This window comes from Oppia nitens, unplaced genomic scaffold, assembly GCF_028296485.1.
Source record: "Oppia nitens isolate AA-2021 unplaced genomic scaffold, nextdenovo-longstitch-racon4-pilon3 scaffold1_pilon_pilon_pilon, whole genome shotgun sequence".
NCBI classification, from domain to species: Eukaryota; Metazoa; Arthropoda; class Arachnida; order Sarcoptiformes; family Oppiidae; genus Oppia; species Oppia nitens.
Genome location: NW_026533199.1, coordinates 9645001 through 9665984, shown reverse-complemented (window position 1 = coordinate 9665984; position 20984 = coordinate 9645001). Strand labels below are relative to the sequence as shown.

The 20984-nt window shown below is 23.4% G+C and overlaps 3 protein-coding genes across 5 annotated transcripts in view; all 3 read right to left on the bottom strand.

Annotated features, from left to right (window-relative positions):
- Positions 1-1908: 1908 nt before the first annotated feature.
- On the bottom strand, positions 1909-5461 carry LOC128951771 (neprilysin-1-like). The gene is made up of 13 exons (XM_054297043.1): positions 5310-5461; positions 4744-5090; positions 4465-4664; positions 4212-4394; positions 3690-4142; positions 3419-3595; positions 3212-3321; positions 3050-3108; positions 2839-2918; positions 2709-2748; positions 2520-2650; positions 2220-2384; positions 1909-2136 (listed from the first exon to the last, which is right to left on the bottom strand). Exons 1-13 carry the CDS (start codon positions 5312-5314, stop codon positions 1960-1962), a joined length of 2127 nt encoding a protein of 708 aa, XP_054153018.1. The 5' UTR covers positions 5315-5461; the 3' UTR covers positions 1909-1959.
- Positions 5462-7256: 1795 nt separating this feature from the next.
- On the bottom strand, positions 7257-13769 carry LOC128951770 (neprilysin-1-like). 3 transcript variants are annotated; one of them, XM_054297042.1, is made up of 15 exons: positions 13575-13769; positions 12001-12092; positions 10793-10941; positions 10046-10645; positions 9771-9982; positions 9531-9713; positions 9013-9465; positions 8680-8856; positions 8470-8579; positions 8342-8400; positions 8109-8188; positions 7985-8024; positions 7774-7904; positions 7512-7676; positions 7257-7433 (listed from the first exon to the last, which is right to left on the bottom strand). In XM_054297042.1, exons 1-15 carry the CDS (start codon positions 13626-13628, stop codon positions 7257-7259), a joined length of 2682 nt encoding a protein of 893 aa, XP_054153017.1. In that variant the 5' UTR covers positions 13629-13769. The 3 variants fall into 3 exon arrangements, with proteins under 3 accessions (XP_054153017.1, XP_054153014.1, XP_054153016.1); XM_054297039.1 differs by lacking the exon at positions 13575-13769 and adding an exon at positions 12266-12479; XM_054297041.1 differs by lacking the exon at positions 13575-13769 and adding an exon at positions 12266-12479 and having other exon boundaries at positions 10046-10642.
- A 6341-nt stretch (positions 13770-20110) lies between these two features.
- The window catches only part of LOC128951249 (uncharacterized), a 4066-nt gene continuing 3192 nt past the window's right edge, over positions 20111-20984 (bottom strand). Inside the window, exon 5 of the mRNA XM_054296499.1 lies at positions 20111-20399. Within this exon, the coding sequence (XP_054152474.1) occupies positions 20111-20399 (289 nt within the window). The remainder of the gene's footprint in view (positions 20400-20984) is intronic.

Sequence of the window (20984 nt, the reverse complement as noted above, 5' to 3'; positions counted from 1 at the left end):
GCAAGTTAGGTTTACGGGTAAGTTAGGAGAGGACTTAAGTATACAAAACTGGTTTTTAGGTGAAAAGTGTGTTAAGAAAACAAGTTAGTGCTAGAGTTAGGTATAAAGTTAGGATAGCTTTAACCCAACTTTAGCTATACTTTAACATTGATAGTAATGTTTATTTTATAGTTTAAAATATTTATACTTATAAATTTAATAAAACACTGTATTATTATCACTACAAAAAAAGAGTTACGTTTGCGTAAAGCAAAACATTTTGTAGTAACGCTACTCTATACTTAACTTAAGGAAATCGCAAACGTAAACCTAAGTGTATTCCTTATGATAACACTCACCCCAGTACACTAACAACATTATAAAAATACACATTTGGGTAAAACATTAAAATAATTAATATACTTATAAAAATATTTAACAGATTTACAAGTACTTGTAATCTACATAAAACAATGGATATACTATTTGCAATAATATGATCATGTTATTTTTTTTAATAAAAATAATGTTATTAAATGTTATAAAATAATAATATATCATATGATTATATTATTTTAGGCACATTTAAATAATTACAAACAATCATAATATAATTTAAGTGAAAAAATATACTTTTTTTTATATACTCTGTCATTATTAACAATATATATTTGAAAAGTTTTAGAAGGTATTTAAATGTATAAAAACGGTTAACAATTATATGCATTTATCAATTATATTATGAGATATTTTTAAATAATAATTTTTTAATACTACCTTTTAATAAACTTTCTATTGTATGACATTTGACGTAAAATATATTGTTAATAACATCATTGATATAATTGTTAAAAATAATATAATTATTATTATATCCATATATCTTTCCATTATAGTTAATAATAAGTTATCAATTAAATAAGATTCAATCAAAACTATTGTTTCAAACACTTCATAAAAATTAAAAATTATATTACTTTAGATTTTGATAGAAAATTTCAAATTTTTATAAATTTTCATTAATGTCAATAAAGTTGTCAGTAAATTGTGTCAAATAAACAAAATTCTTATACAATTATATAAATGTATTATAACTTTATCTAAATTGAAAATTTTCTGTTTATTATATTTACAATATATTTTTCACAATATATCATAACTATATACAGTATTTCTCAATGAAATTTATAAAAATTATTAATCAGAGATTTATAGTTTTTTTTGGCACAAGTCATCACACTTATATATGTTTACACTAATATGTAAATAATAAATTAATAAAAAAAACTATTAAATTAACATCAATAGTATTTTTAAATATATTTATAAAATATTTTTTTTAATTTGATGTAAAACACAAGTTATCTGTTGACTTATGTTGACTAAGATTTTGGTCATCACATACCACTACTTCATCATTAGTATAATTGATAGTCAAAATGGTATGACTAATACCAGTGCGTAAACCAAACTGAAAGTCAGTATTTGAATTAAGTTATTTAATATTTATTTATTTAAATAAACAATTTATGATATATAATATTTAGACTTATTTTCAAATAATGTAACATTATTTTTAATTTGTTAAATTATATTAAGCGATAGAAATTATTTAAATCATGGAATCAAAATAAAACAGTTTAAAAATTTTCTAAATTACTTAAACTTACGCTTTTAAAATTAATATGTAAATCAATATTTATACTAAAATGTGTTTTATAGCATATGCTTTATATACTTTAGTATTTTTTATTCATATCACTAATAAACACAAATGTGATAATTTTCTTTGTTATATACAATGTTTAAATTATTTTTGACGATATAATGAATTATAAACATTTTTATTTGAAAATTTAATAATCGATTATCACAAAAAATACACAAAATATGCATGCTTTTGTAAATCATAATTTTATTTATTTTATTTAATTAATTATTAAATAATAATAATATCAATTACATTGTTTTGACAAACAGTTACCACAAAATGCACTTATCTTTTCTATTCATTGGCGAATCGGCTTTACATTTAAATGTATCGCTAAAGGGTTTAAAGTTAGAGACGGGAACATTGACCCGATATTTGCCGGGACTGTGAGGGTTGTACTCTATTTGGTTAATCAGCGCCTCTTTACGATACATACCACACCAAACCTTTTCAAATATTAATATTTAGGATAATGTTATTATAATAAAATATTATTATATAATATAACAATAAAGTTATTATTACTAACATTAGCGTGTGATAGGAAATACAGTTGATCGGCACTATACTCGCTGACATGGGGTAGACGTTGTGATGGTCCGTGTTTTTTAACCCACGACTGATAGGCCAAAAATGACTCTCTCATACCTCCATTATCGGCAATGTTCTCACCCAATGTGTTCTTACCATTTAGCTATACATATAATATATAAATATATTTTTTTATATTAAAATGAAATAATATTGATAAAAATAAAAATACAGATAAAATATTTTATAATATAAATTATGTAAATAAGGTATAATAATAATTATTATTATTATTTACATGCATTTTAGCTTCGGGTACATAAATATTAGAGTACTCTTTAACAAAACAGTCGGCTTTTTGTTCAAATTTTTTTCTAATCTGTGTTGACCACCATTTCTTTAAATTACCCTGAGCATCATATTGACTACCTATTTTCATATAATTATTATTAATCATATTTATTTAAAAATACTGAAACAACAGTACCCTCGTCATCGAAACCATGAGTGAATTCGTGTCCAATAACCTGAGATTTTATACATAAAAAATTATAAGTCAATTGAATATTTATTTAAAAAAATTCTGTTTCAATAATATTCAATAGACTGTCACATACCAGACCAATGGCACCAAAGTTTAATTGAACAGGTCTTTCACTATTAAAGAAGGGTGGCTTCAATATACCGGCCGGTATGGCTTATAAACACACATTATTAACAATTAATTTATTTTATAGCAATTTTTAACAAAAATCATCATAAAATAAAATGAAATTTTATTGTACTGTATATTTAATTTACAAAACATAATACAATATAATAACTTACTAATTGAATTTTGTGTCGGCTCGTAGGCAGCGTTGACCATTGCTGGTGGCATTGGCCAACTATGTCATTATACCCGTAATTTAGCATCAAATAAATTTTTAAAAATTATGTTAAATTAATATTTTTTTGTACACATATGTAAAGTATTGTAATATTTGTTACTTTAAAGTAAGATTCACTGCCTCCCGGAGCGAACGAAACATACGAATCACCGAAATTTGCTCCAAATATAGTATGCCTTCAAATGATTTTTTGGGATCAACTTTTTGTTTCTGAAATTTAATTAATACAACATAACAGTAATAGTAATAATACATTAAACTAAATTTTTTTATATATAAGCATTATAAACAGTATGAAAAATTATACCAATTGATAATATTTATCCAGTTCATCGTTATTGAGCAACCAATCGGGATAACCAACATTTTTAGTGATGGCATTAAGTTTGTCTAATGATTTACTTTTGGTTGTCTCGTCCAACCAATCACTTTCATGGATCAACTTAGTATACGACTCTGCAATAGTATTGATCAAATTTGCTGTCTATATTATTATAGAAATTTATTTTTTTTTTAAATTAAATAAAAATAAAATAATTTTTGGTATTATATAATGTAAGAGTGGAGTATACAGTCACCTCTTGTTTATCTTTTGGGGTAAAATTTTTGTCGACATATAGACGACTGACAGCGTATTGTATACTATCGAGAAGTGTTTGCGTACACATCTCCTCCTGTTCTGTCAGCTTCTGTATCCCTTCCGTCACTTTTTTGAACTGAAACTCCGTTTCTCTAAATTTTTTAGTCGTATATTTTGCAAAACTCATGACAGCCATCCAACTCATATAATTGGATACAACAATGGCCGGTGTTTTGTCCATCAGTTCGGTAACACCCTTAACATAACCACTGTCCTGAACAATGACCAGTTCATCAGTTTGGACACGAATCGGTAAATTAAGTCTTTCGTAGATATTGTTAGCTAACTTCAACCAATCGACTTTATTGTCGGTTAACTCATTAAGTTTAGTAAATGTCATCCGTTTATACCATACACTTGGATCCCTTTTTTCTTCTTGTGGAAGTGATAACTAAATTACATGTATTAATATATTTTTAAAAATTATTATTTAGTCTAATATCTATTAATTTAATCATACATTTGCCAGTTTTGACTCAAATCTAAGCATATCCTCAATGTCTTGTTGTGTTTGACTATCATTTTTACCGCCTAATAGTACTACCGATTCAAGTATGTATTTTTTATAAGCGTTAACTATATCGGGATAAGCACTTGTATTAACCAATTGGTTGCGACCCAAACCAAAATTTGGTGAATTAATCTATTTTGGTTTAATTGATTTGATATATTAATTCTATAGTATAAAAATTATTTGTTTAAAAAAAACTTACATAAAATCTATTAACAAGTGTATCGTTAGCGTCGGCCGAAACTGTAATTGAATAGATAGACTCCAAACCTAATGACACCAATTGATTAACATAAGAGGTTTGCCAGTCTTGCAAAGTACTCAAGCGGTTACTTAATGGCCAACCGTTTACTAATTCAAGTATCCCTAGCAGTGGACTAACACCACGCGACTCAATAGTTTCTATTACATGATAAACATATTTTAGTATCAAATGTAATGAAAATATAATTAAGCAAAAAAAATATCAATTTATGTAAACCTTCATCAATACAAGCTTTAAACAAATCCGATGAATATCTCACTGATTGAGGAGTCTTTGTTGTTGGCTTTTGTCTTAAGATATCATTTAAACCTTTTTTCAAGTTGTGGTCGAGTTCGTCAAATATACCATATCTTGATTTGTCTGATGGTATAGTATGTGTGGCCACCCAACCTCCACACGCAAAGTCATAGAAATCAACGCACGGGTCAACCGATTTATTTAGATTTGCCAACAATTGCTTTCCGGCCGATTCACAAACAGGTGTTTTACATATATCTTCAGCTATTGTTTTGGCAAATAAGCCGACATTTGACATCAATATAATGCCAGCAAATACTAGAAATCTAGAAATAAAAAAGTATTCAAACTTTCTTTTTGCTTTAGTTTAATTTTTTTTGACTTTGAATTTAACAATTAAATGACTAATAAAATAACATTTTCTAAATATTTAAAATTATTTTAATCTGTTTCGGTTTTTATGTAAGTTTATTTTTAATTTCTCATATATCGCATTATTATAATATATAAATAAATAAATAATTTTAATAATTAAAATCGCTTACCTCATTTTATCATATAATAAATAAAAATTATTCTTAAATTATTGTTATTATTCTTAAATTATTATAATAACCTTAGTATAAAAAAATTATTATAATTGACTTTTTATGAGAACAATTGTGAAATTACAAAACTATCTAAAGTTGTAGATATAATTTATAAAACAATTTTATAATAAATTATTTGAAATTTTCATATTAACCTTCAAATTGGCATTTTTATATCAACAATTATTACACTGATTATTATTATTATTTGTAAAACAATTGAGAATCCTATGAAAATGTTAGCGATAATAATTTATCAATTAAAAATATTATTAATCAGAAAATAATTATAAAAATTATAATTATTAATAAATATTAATTCTGTGGTAGGTAACAGAGTTAATCAATTTAATAAATTATTGTAGACTACAAATTATAATAAATTAATTGTTACCCGAAACACAAATCATTGAGGAGACATATCTCTAATTTTTACATTAATAAAAGTGTCATTAATTAAGCATTTTTATAACTTTTTTTAAAAAATAGTTTACTTTTGTATTTTCAATTCAGTAAATTACAAATTACACAGAAACTATAATTTTTACACAAACAGATGTCTGTCCACTTAAATATCTGAATTGACAATTCAGTAACAATTATTGTAAATAAAATTTATTTCTAAAAATTTAATTATAATATATTCACTGATCTAACAAAACAATACATAAAATATCAATCTCTCATTATTACAATGCAATTTTAACAATTTTTATTTATTATCAAACATAAAAATCCATGTCAGTATACTTAAAAATATTTTTAATTAGTTTTCTATCAAAGAAATAATTATTTTTATTTGTAAAACAAAAAGTCATAAGTCAATTTTAATAAATAAATAAATAAATAATTAAATTTATTTTTAATTTATTATAATATTTAATATTTTCAAAACAGACATATTTAAATTTGCCATGTTAAATTACTACTTTGACCTATACCTATATCTCTACCTACTTATCAGCAATTAATAATTTAGCAATATCATTGTATTACATTTTTATATAAACAATAAATTAAATACATATTACCGTTATTAAAATTTGGAAATCTATGTAAATTTTGGATATCTATTTTAATATATATATTTACTTCTAGGTTCAAATCGCATACTTTTATATTAGTTATTAACAATTAACTATAATATAAATCTGAGAAAAGCATTAATTATATTAATAATTTTTAATTTATAAATAAATTTTAATTTACAAAACATTAATATTGAAATTAAATATATCATTTGTTGAAAATGTGTCAAATGTTTGAAAAACATTTTAATAATTACTATATTATAAATTTAATTCATACTGATATGAATCAGTACTTATATGAATAATAGTAAATTACTACATATATTAGTAATACAGTATTATCTAAAACTTTATATACTTTACTTTATGGTTTATTCAGTATTTATTCTATATTACTGTATATATTATGCGATGGCAGGAAAAGCTTACTTTTTTTAAATAATATTTTACATCAATAATATATAATAACTTATTATATGCTAAATTTACACATAATACATTAATTAGTAATAGTTTATATGTGCATGATTATATTTTTAATAAGTTTTTTATAATGTTTAACAAACTACTTTATCTATTATTTTAAAAAGTAAGTGGTATAGTAATATTTAATAAATCAAATTATAATAATATTTTTCTAAATAAATTTATATCAAAATAATTTTATTCCATTTAATAAACAAACTATAATATCATATAATAAATACAAAAAATATCATTTAGTATCACTTCATCAATGAATAAAAATATATAAATTTATATATCAGTAATTATTACAATCAAAAAATCAAAATAATATATACTTAAATTTTTCATTAATTTTACAAAAATATGAACTAAAAAATAATAATTTAATACGAATTATACAGTATTACCACAAAATACATTTATCTTTTCTATTCATTCGTGAGTTTGGTGAGCACTTGTATGCATCGGAAAATGCCTTAAAGTTGGATACGGGAACATTGACCCGATATTTGCCGGGACTGTGAGGGTTGTACTGGATTTGTGTTTTCAGAGCTTCTGGTCTCCAAAGACTGCACCAAACCTGTTGATGACAATTGGAAAAAGTGTTAACTCAAACTCAACTCAAACATCTTAATAAATAAATGGACAGTTGTCTAACATTTGCGTGAGACATGAAATAGAGCTGTTCGGGTGTATAATCGCTAACGTATGGCAGTCGCGGTGGTTCTCCGTGTTTCTGGATGTATATCTGATAGGCCCGATATGACTCACGCATACCGCCGTTATCAGCTATATTTTCGCCCACAGTATTCTTGCCATTTAGCTAATTGAAAAATTGAAAATCCATAATAATTTATCAATCATTTAACTGTTACTATTTTGAGAGGACAGGGCTATTGGGATAGTCATAGAATACATACATGCATATCGACTTCCGGTACATAAATACTAGAATATTCATTAATAAAACAATCGGCTTTTTGCTCAAAACGTTTACGGATTTCTTGTGTCCACCAATTGATTAGATTACCATTTGGATCAAATTGGCTGCCTGTTTATATAAATATTTTTTTAAATAAATATATGTAATAATTAGTAGACATTTATTAAATTTTTTAAAAAAATTCATACCTTCGTCATCAAATCCATGTGTCATTTCATGCCCTACAACCTGATATCCAATCAAATAATTTAAGATAATTTAAGTATATATATAGATAATACTCAATTAAATTAGGATAAAATAATACACTACCAGTCCAATGGCACCATAGTTAAGATATGCGGGTCGTTGGCTATCAAAAAACGGTAGGGTCAATATACCGGCAGGTATTGCTGTAATCAAAAATAATAATAATAATATATAAATTTACTTAAGATAAATTGAATCAGATATATACAGTAAAATACTTTTAAAATATTATTGTAAAATTAAATAAACAGTAATTTCGATTATTTCACTAAAATTAACAAAAATAAATCGCTTACTAATAGAGTTTTGTGTTGGCTCATAGGCAGCGTTTACTATTGCAGGAGGCATTGGCCAACTTATTATCAAAATTTAAGTCAATTAATTAAAGTTTTTAATTATTTAAATAGATATATAATAGATATACCTAAGGGTTAGATTAACTTTTTCTCGGATAGACTTGAACTCGCGGTTCACCGAAACATATTGCAAGTAAAGTATGCTTTCGAAGGATTTTTTCGGGTCCACTGATTGAGTCTATATTTTGTAAAAATAATAATATATTAATAAAATCAAAGATTATTAATAATTATAAATAACATAATTTAATAAACTTATTATAAGTGCTGCTACTAACCAGCTTATAATAATTATCCAGGTCATCATTGTTGAGTAGCCAATCGGGATAACCAATATTTTGCTTAATGGCATTCAATTTGATTAATGACTTATTTTTGGTGCTTTCATCCAACCAATCGCTTTCAGCAATTAATTGATTGTACGACTCCTTAATATCATTAATCATTAGCGCCGCCTAAAAACAAATGACATAACAATAATTAGTAATTATTTCTCTCTCTCTCTCTCTCTCTCTCTCTTACAGAATATTCTGTTCAGATCAACAAAAATAAAATACAATTCAAACAAACAAATCATTCGCTAATTTATTGAACAACAGACTGACACAAACCTCTTCCTTATCTTTTTGTGTGAATTTTTTGTCGACATATAGTCGGCTCACAGCGTATTGAAGACTTGATGATAAACTATTAGTACAGGTCTGCCACAGTTCGGTCTCTTTTTCCACACCTGACACTACTTTGTCAAATGTAAACACAATGTCCCGAAATTGTTTGGTGGTATAGGAGCCCAGATTCATGACAGTCATCCAACCAAAGTAATTGGCGATCACACGTACAGGTGTTTTCTCAAACAACTCACTGACGCCCTTATAATAGTCAATGTCCTGAATGATAACCAGTTCATCGTTTTGGACACGAATTGTTGAGTTTAGCTTTTCATAGATCTTATTCGTTATGCTTAACCAATCAATCTTTTGGGTCGTCAAGTCATTGAATGCATTGAAAGACATCCTATTGTACCAAATACTTGAGTCTCGTTTTTTCTCCGGTGGTAATGATAACTGAAAAAATTGTTTTCATAATAATTGAGTTTAATTTTTAAAAATATTTTTAATTTTTATCATACAATAGCAAGTTTTGATTCAAATGCCAATATATCTTCAATATCTTGTTGTGTTTGACTATCATTTTTACCGCCTAATAGTAGTGCCGATTCGAGTATGTATTTCTTGTATGCGTTGACTATATCGGTATAAGCACTGGTATTAGCCAATTGGTTGCGACCCAAACCAAAAACACCGGAGTCATACTAAAATAAGTTTTAATATATTGCTATAATATGTGTAATATTAAATAAAAAACTTACGTAAACTCTATTGACAAGTGTATCGTTGGAATCCGGCTGTACTGAGACCGAGTATATGGCGGCCACACCAAAGTTAACCATTTGTTTAGCGAACGATTCCGTCCAATCGTAATCACTGTTTTTATAGACACTTGACTGTCCAATGATAGGCCAACCGCCCACTGAATTAAGTGCATCCAGAAGTGGTGTTACTCCGCGTGAATTAATAGTTGCTAAAAAATATTAGTAAATATATTAAAATATTATAACAAAAAATTAAATTAAATAACTAATACCCTCATCAATGCAAGCCTTGTAAAAATCTGAGGCATAGATAACGGCTTTTGAATCACTTTTTGTAGTTTTTTTACTCAAATATTCTTTAATACTTTTTTTGAGCTCTTCATCGACGGCGTCAAAACTGCCGTAACGGGACTTATCGGCTGGTATTGTATGAGTGGTCTCCCAACCGCCGCACGCGAACTCATAAAAGTCATCGCATGGATCTATTGTTGTGTTTAGTGAATCCCTAATTATTTGACCGGCCTTTTTACAGGCCTCAGTGTTACAGATGTTTATTGATATTGAGCTGAGTTTATTGTCGACAAGTGTCTCACTTGTGTTGACCGCATTATCTGACGTTACATTTGATGTATTTTGTGTTTCAATCACAGACTGGTCGTCCATTTCATTTGTATGAACAGTATTGGCCATCGTTTGGTTGATTACAACACTTGTATCACTAGTACTTTGTGTTGCTATCGATGACTCGGAGCTATCACTGACAGCATTTTCTGGACGATTAGATACTGTCTGAATTGACTGATTACTAAATATAACATCAGGACTACCGGTGCTGATAATATCTATGTCTGAATGTGATGTTTGATTTACTACTACATAGAAAACAATTATATTTGTTAATAATTTCTTTTATTACTAGTGCTCTATCAAAACCAATTTAACACTATATACTGTATATACAATATATAGCATATAGTGAAAAAGCATTGATTTATTTTATCGATATATAATATACAAACCATTTATCGTGACATTGATATCTCTATTGTAAGTTATATAAGTAGCGGTCAAAACAAGACCAACTGTTACCATAAACAGTGTGGTTATGAGGAAAATCATGAATCTTTCCATTGGTGTTCTGTTTGACCAAAATCCACGTCCACGGGGTCTACATATAAAAATTTATTAATATATAAATAGACATATTTGATAAATAAACTAATTTTAACTTATATATAGCTAAAGTATTTTTCATTTATTGTCAAATTAATAAACTAAAAGTTATAAAATATAAATTATGAGTAAATATATTATATAAAAATTATTTTTAGTAGTCACGATATAATGTATTAATATTTGCATGTTTTACAACAAACTTTTATATTTTATAAAAAACTAATATACAGACAGACTTTTATTGATTAATAAAAATAACTTTTAGTCAAACAAAGCACAGGTAGAGTCACAACCTATTGTTTGTGTCCGTCTATTATCGGTTGAATATTTTACTATTTAAAAAAACTTATAATAATAATAATGAAAAATCATTTCTCTATTAATTTATTATATAAATAATATTTTAACTTTTTTATGTCTACTCCTATTGTAAGCAAAAACCTATTGATAGAGAGAGAGAGAGAGAGAGAGAGAGAGAGAGAGAGAGAGAGAGAGAGAGAGAGAGAGAGAGAGAGAGAGAGAGAGAGAGAGAGAGAGAGAGAGAGAGAGAGAGAGAGAGAGAGAGAGAGAGAGAGAGAGAGAGAGAGAGAGTAATAAGAGAATTGGAGCGACAAACAGTTTTTTCGATATTGTCTGACATTTATGGAAAAAATGAATAATTTTAAGTTATATTCAATATATATAAATAATTTTTATTTTGATTATAACTTTTAAAATGCCAATATAAACAAATAATTGTATATTGAATTTTTATAATTTCCATATAAATTTTATACACAAAAAAAAGTAAAAGTTTATTATCAATTAATTGCAACATATTTCCCTTATACAAAAAAATGGTTTAATATAATATTTTTTTAAATAATATCAAATAATATAAAAATTTTAATAAAAAAAAATAATTTATCAAAGGTTCATATTATTATCTAATTTTTTATTTGTTAGTTATTGTAAATATATTTTTTTACTGATATTATAATTAAAATAACAGTATTTGTAGATTCAATATTTAAAGTCTTAAATATTTTTGAAAAATTATTTGATGCCATACCTGATGATGACATCCGTAAGCGCTGTCTTACTATTACTTCCATAAGACATCTTCATGTTTGATAAATTACACTCAACTTCATCGCCATCACTCTGTCATCAGATATCAGATTAAAAATACACAAAAAATTAATATATTTTTTAATCAATAATTTTGTAAAATTCTTAATAGTAAACAATAAATTATTAAATAAATATATCAAAGTTATTAATAAATTAATTCATTAAAATATTTTTAGTGCTGTAAAAAAACTTATGACACACACGTCGTAGAGTACGTATTGTGGATATTGTGATCTCATACTAAAACCACTGTCACGTTTGCTACCGTTCCTCTTGTCCCGTATGGCCGCTACTAATACGTTCATCATTTTTGACATAAATATTTTTATCAAAAAAATCCCAATTTACAATTATCTTTAAACTTTTATCAATGATATTAATAACAACACTTGTTTTCAGTTTATTTTCAACATTTAATAACAAAATTATCAAAAATATATGTGTAATTTGTTTATATTGTTATCAAAATTTAAAAACCATTAAATATATCTTTGAAGTTTGAATATTAAGTTATATTTTTTTGTCAAAAATATTGCTGAAATACACAAATATATATTTATATAATATATATCGCATTTAAAACTTATATGATAAAAATAGCTACTAGTATATTTGTTTTTAAAATAACAATTTTATGATTTTATTTAATATTATTTTTAATGATGTGTAACAATGTTTATAATAATATCACATACAAAACACTACTATATAAACATACAAACTTTTATATCAATGAATTATTTAACAATTTAAAAAAACTTATTATGTTTAACGGTAATAAAGCAATTTAGCTATCACAAAATAGCGTATTATATAAATAAATCAAGAAAAATGGCAGAAAAATATTTTTTTAATACATAATTGTCTAATATAGTCATCATTATTATTATATTACAAGTATTTATTAGTAACACTATCGGTATCTAATGAAAAGATGATAACTGTTGTTGTGATGTATGATAATCACCATTCAGTATAAAAACAAATCATGTGTTCAAATATACAAATAATAATGAATTTGATTTTTAATTATAACAATATAAAAATGCTGTTAATATATTTATATACTGTATATACCAATTGTTAGTATAAAAAGTAACATATTTCTGATGTTTTAATTTTTTGTATAATTAGTTAAATCATTTTTTACTTTAATATTGAATATTTATGATTAATTAGTTTTTGTTTTTTCATATAATTTTTAAAATAGTTTATAAATAGTTTTAATTCATCAATTTGAGTTACATTTAGTGATAAATTAAGCAAAATATATTCAAATTTAATTTATGTAATTAAATATATATTTTAGTTATATATAAAATCTTAATATGCTTAGCAACTTAAGTGTTATTTAAAAAATAGATAAACTTAAATTGATAAATGTTTATTGTTTATGATGTAATATTTAAAATAAATATTGCAATTTTATAAATTATTAGTTATTTTTAGACATCTACATATGATTTTTAACTAGCAATAAAAAATATTTAAACATTTATTGATAATAATTACCTCTTCAATTAAATAATGTTTATCCATTGTATTATTATAGACAGGTTTCATCATTATTAGTGTTAACTATATCAACAATCACTGTTTAGTACAAATTACTATTACATTAATTTACAAATTATTTAATTAATTTCAATATAAATTGTTATAAATATAAGTAAAAAAATTTCATTTCACATAAACAGTTGCCAAAATAAAAATGTAAACAACTTTGTAACTATAAATAAATTATTATATACTACTGTATTAATAGTTTATTTGTACACTAATCAAAATTTAAAAGTTTACAAATTTATATTATCAGTTAATGTTTAGTATTAAATTACAATAGATATCTATAAAATTATTATAAATATCTAAAACAATTACTATATTTATATACAACAATAGTTAATGTTTTGGTTTTTATAATATTTAGTTACTCAACTTACTGTTCCCCATAACACCATGTTAAATTTACTATAATAATGGTGTTTAAACTAGTTAAAAACCAACTGTCCCTCTCGTGGGAGAGTATTTAGAGAGATATATATTGATATATACATAGATGCCTACCCGTCCTTTAGTAATGGGATCCTCTTTTATATTTAGTAGATTATACTTACCTTATCAATAATATTAATATACCAAAAAATTTAAATATTTACAAATCACAAAAAATTATTTTATTAATTTAATTTTTAAAAATTAAATGATAAATATTTTTTAATAATTATAAAGCAAACTAATTACTTATTTTTGATAAACTTTTGAATTGTTTAAATAAATATATTAAATCTGTGAGTATTTATTATGTAAATGTATCACAACATTTCTTAACCTTGTTTAACCTTGATAATACTAATTATAATAATCATTATTAAAATTTAAAAATTATTTTTCATGTAAAATATACAGATATAAAGTTAAGATAGACGTAAAACATTTACTCTATAGTAGTATAAACTAATTAATTTTGTGTAAAAAATAACTGCAGAATTACAAATTATTTTATCAATAAATCAATACATTTCAACAAAAAGAAAAATAGCATAAAATAGTTTTAATAAATGCTTTTTATATATAATATTATAAAAGTATTTAAGGAAAAATACTGTTATTTTGTATAAAAACTATATATACATTAATTAGAAGTGTGTCTTCACTTATATATGTCTTTGAATGGACACACCATTTATAAGATAAGACACGTTGGGATCAGAGAGAGAGAGAGAGAGAGAGAGAGAGAGAGAGAGAGAGAGAGAGAGAGAGAGAGACTTAAAGGATAGGAGTAAAAGAGGAAAAAAGATTGTGTAGTAAATAAAAAGCACGGATAGGAAAATACAGAGTGATTCTAGACTTTAACTCAAATCTATTATCAATAATAAGAAAATGTATGAGAAATACAATAATATAAAAAACCAATTGTTGTGAGTCTGGAGTTGTCTTTTGATCAAAAATTTCTGTCTTATGGTGTGTATCTCTGGTCCTATATATTGAGTCAATGATTAATTTGAGCGCTTATTCAATCTCTAATTTGTCTCAAAGATATATATATAATTGTTTGGACTCTCTCTCTCTCTCTCTCTCTCTCTCTCTCTCACTCACTCACTCACTCACTCACTCACTCACTCACTCACTCACTCACTCACTCACTCACTCACTCACTCACTCACTCACTCACTCACTCACTTTTTATATATATTTCTATATCTATTCCACTTAATATTTCCCTTATATTATTGTCTTAAACAAATGGGATCAGTTCCCTAATGAGAGATAGGATTTTGGTCGCTAAAAATGTCTTACATATAGTTAATGACATCTAATGACTAATCATTTGATAAAACCATTAGTGATAGTGATATTTATCTCAAATAATAACTTTATAACAATTTTATTAATAATAATAATAATAAATAGCACTATTATAACTTATAATTATAATTTATAAGGTTTGTAATATTTGCTACTAATTTTACTTACAATTAATGACAAAATAATATATATTATTATTATTTCATTTTTACTAATTTTTATTTACTTACTTACTTATTTACCTACCAATTATTTATCGTATTATTTATATAAATTAAATTATTTACAGTATAATATTATATTATGATATTAATGATATTATATGATATTATATTATATTATGAAAATTTAGGAAATTTTGTTTATTTGTAAAATTGTCAAAATCTATTAAATCCATAATACAGTAGTACTGTATGTGTGCATAATGTTGTTCATTAAATTCAATTACAATATTTACTCAACTGTTTTCTATTAATTTACTATTAATTCACTTAGTATTTGTCAAACAATTAATTATATAATTTTTTGGATAAATAAATGACTTCTTTTATTATTGATTTCAAATTTTTATTTTTATTATAAAAATAAATATATAATATTTTTATTTGTAGCAAATTGTCAAAATTTTCTAAACATACTGTTTTATTAATTAATTATTAATAATATTATTGAATAAATAATTGTTTAGTTCAGACTAACTTATATATTTTAACAAATTTATACAGAATTAATTATAATAAGTATTTCAAACAAATTATTAAATTAAATTATATGATTAATAATATAATTAAATTTTTGAATACCATTTGTTATAACATAGAAAATTAGTGACTTATTTAAAATTTTGTGAACATAATTACTTAATATATTAATTAAATTAAAATTAAAAAATATCAATTAATTGTTGAATCTTAATAATAAGCATATGCATTTTATATACTGTACATTAGATTATAAAATTTATTTTGATTAACAAATTTATATTTATTAATAATTTTATACTTATAATTTGTTTTTTCCATTTGTTTATTGCTTAGAATATAATACTTGTATATTAATTGTATATAATCTCAAAATAAAAGCATAAATATGCCTAATAAAAGTCTAAACAAAATGTTTTATTACTGATACGATTATATATACGGGTCTGTTATTACAAGACACACAATTATATAGTCGACTCCCTATTATTTATTGCTTGGTGTGCACCCAAACAACTGGACAGTCATGCAAACGGCACATTAACTTTGAATATGCGGGCATTGCGTTAACAATTAATTTATATTTGTATGTAATATACAGTATGATATCATGGGTATTACGTAAACATGATTTATATTAGGTTGATTTAATATATTTTCAGATTTCTTCAACTAAAAAAAGTTATTATAATTTAATTCTATTTAAAATAATATTTTGTTATAAATATTAAAAGTTGTAAAATAATAATACAATAACAATTGGTAGACACTAATAAAATCTTATATAAAATATATTATTGATTATAAGCGTGTAAGATATTATTATATATTTATATATATATTAATATGATATTCACATTATATTTTACATAACAATTACTATCAGCAATACTTGCTGCTAATAAATAATTAAAATAATAAAAGAGTGAAATAATATATAATTTTTTTATGATGAAAATTACTATATAAATTTTTTATATACTATTTATTACTTAACTTTAATATTCTGTGAAATAATAAATGACAAATTTAATTAATAATTATTTATATTGATAACAATTAGCACAATGTTTATAAATATATATTGTTCAGATTTTTTAGTAATCAAATTTACTATTTTAGTCATAATCAGTAATATTTATAACCATTTATATAAAATAATTATTTGAATATACCGTATATTATACTTAAATTATTTTTTTTAAATAGTTTATTTAAAAAATCATTTTATTAATAATATATATTTTATATTAGTATATTATAAATAATATTAATTACTATATACCGGTGTCATTGAGTGACATTTCCAAATAATTGTCATTTATTTTATTTTGTTATGTTATGTGACTGTTGTCTAATTAGACGTCCCTATCATTGCCGGAGAGACTATTTATTTCTCTATTGAAAAAATAAGAAAATACTGTTTGCAAAGATAAACTCCGGGACTAAAAATATAATATAATACAAACTGATTGCTCGGTTTAATCAATTGATCATTCAATAGTGTTGTACACAATAGTACTGTACAATGGGTTTTGATGAGAAACGGTATGCTTTACTGTACAGTATATGAAGTGATAGAAAAACAGGCATAAAATAAATGATTTCTTGTTTTAGTTTATAATAATAGTTTAACATTTATATAACATTTTTATGGTTGCTTAGAGTCCAGAATCAGTTATACCGTATATAAGTTAATGTTTACTATGTATTTATTTTTGTTTTAAATTTTAATTCAATTTAATATAAATATCAAATATTTATATTTAAAAAAATAAATGTAAACTTTTTTTTAAAATTGGTTACCATTTACAAAATAAAAACATTTGAATATCATATTAATAGTAATAGTAAATAAAAATAAAAAACAAACATTTATTTCACTACCCTATTAAATAATGTCAAATAACATATCTTTTTATCTATAATATATGATTCAATATATATTTTTTGCACTTTTACATCGATAACAATGTCTTTTAATAATTGCTTCGGGAAATACATGTTTCTCAAGATTCTTATGTTATATTTATATATACTGTATATATATATTATAGATATTATTGTTCTTATTTTGATTGTTATGGTTAGCAATATTTTATTGTACGTAAAATGGCTTTATTTCAGAGATTTTAAAACATTTTTTCGATAGTTTAATCCATCAGTTTATCATTTATTTATTTTTTTGTTAGAGAGTATAGTATTTTCAGTTATTTTTACAATAACAAAATATTTATTTAGAAATTATATTAAAATTAAATTTATAAAACTATTAAATGCTTTCTAATAGTTTGAATTAAAAAATTAAATTAAAATCCTTTTTTTACTATCAAAACTTTTTTTAGGCAAACCGATTTAACAAATTCAATGACATGTCTTAAATAAAATAAAGTCACAATTAGGTGTAACTATTTGTGTGATAATAGTTTTAAAAGATATAAATTTATATTTACAGTATATATATCATTACATTATACTGTATATATAAAGCATAGCAGAGAAAAAATGTATAAATAGATATAGCATTAGCACATACAGTACGATATTATAAATTTATATAATAAAACCATTGATTTACTAAAAGCAAGCCATTGTTCAAACATTTTTCACAATTTTTTAGTGTAAAACAACACAAAACTTTGTTTGTTATAGTATATGTATAGTATAACTACAGTATACTACAGTAGTATTGTATGTTTTATACTACAGAATATTCTTTACTGTATTTTGAAAATATTATGTAGAAAAATGTTTGATCGCTTCACTATTTTATATAACATTAGGGGTGAGAGTATAAAGCATATAGTATTTTGTATTTTACTAAAATTATAAAGTATAACATCTCTAAAACATAGTTATAAAAAGTGATAAAGAAAAGTGTTTCACAAATAAAGTCTCTCTCTCTCTCTCTCTCTCTCTCTCTCTCTCTCTCTCTCTCTGTGTGTGTGTGTGTGTGTGTGTGTGTGTGTGTGTGTGTGAATATGTATAGTATTATAATATTATATAACAACTATTACTATATTAGCACCGCATGTGTGCTCTGTTTAGTGTCAAAACTCAATTACATATTTTTTGCATATAGTTTTTATAAGTATGGTATTGTAAGTCATGATAAGTAATTTTGTTATTATATAATATATTACACAGCTAATATAATCTGCTTTTTTATTCAATTAAGGGTAAAGTCATTAAAAATATTACACCCAATACCTTGAATATACTGTACATAAGTTATATGATTACTATTAATATTGCTTCTGTTTTTTATTGTTATAGTTTGTTAACTACAAAAACTACTGATTATTAGTAATTTTTAATTTTGATTTTTTTGTTAGTAAATATTAACTTAAACTTAAGTTATTTTTGTTTTTGATTTTTACTTAGATTTTTAAAGGTTAACCTTATATTTATTAAAGATATATTTTTTAATTAGCAAATTAAATATAAATATTTAAATAATAAGATATTGATATAATTTTTAAAATATCTAACTAATAATTTTAATATCTGTTTTCTTTATAATAAATAAAATAATATCAGTAATATTAAAAACCAAAAATAAGATAATGTAATCTATAATATAATATTTAGCAATATTCAGAAATTTAAAATTGTTTTCAAAAAACTAAAAAAAACTATGAAATAATACATTATTGTATATATTTTATAAACCTATTATATATTGTATCAATATTTATTATATCTTCACAAATTATTTCTATATAGACTTGAAAATTTTATTCATTTATTTTCATATTACGCCAACACTTAGAATGTAAATATTTTACTATAATATGTATGAAATACACACTATTACACACATATAAACTAATAAACATTTGTATTTTAATATATTGTATTATAATATATAATTTATAAAACTTTAAAAATAAATTTAAATAATTATAATTAAACAAATACATTATAACTAAAAACAAGTTTTTATTATGATTGAAAAAGTGTATATTTAAATATACAAATTGTAAATTTAGGATTATCATAATTCATTAATATTAATATTACGGTAATAATATTATATTACTTATATATGAATGCCTCTCTAAATGAAAATGTTGAAAACAATACTAATGATAACAAAAATGTTATTAATAAACAATTGTTAGAAAAGTTGTGATTATTAATCGCATTATTGGTTTGCGAGTCCTTTTGAGTGCAGGCGTCCGGTCCATAGGTATAAGCAGAACAGTGCTGATCCATAATTGGATTAGTTATACGATGTAAGTGCTTCTCCATGAATAGACTGGCCCTTTGACCGCAGTCTTGAACCACGTGTCGGTTCTTGCAGAGGACGAACTCTTGTAAGGCACTGATAAATATATCAAAAACAAAATAAAGTCTATACTATTGTATAACAAAAATTTCATTATTAAAAAATTATGCAAAAATTTTAATAACTTCCAGGTCTAAGTGTGTGTAATTAAATTATACAACTTTATTGTTTAATTTTGTTACGCTTTCATATTTTGGTAAAAATGATATTAATTTTTATTTTTTTTAAGAATTAGTAGTCACTTGTAGAGAGAAACTCATATTTTTTGTTGTTTTCATATATAACTCACTGTACAGTACAGTACAGTACAATACTATACTCATTAAATATGTTGTCGGATTTAATCTAATTAATAAATATCATAATTTTTAAGATAAACATAATTAAGTAATATTATTATTATTGAATTAACTAATAATTTTATATTTACTAATAAATTTTGATTGTAAAATATTATAATTTCATTAATATTATATAGTATGAATCAGTAGGTATAATTAGTATTTTTAGATAAAATACTATTAGAAATTTACTAAATAAAGTAGTTTATTATTTAAATAAATATTTTTAAATAATTAATAAAATTCATTGTAATTCATGATATGATATCATAGCTAACTT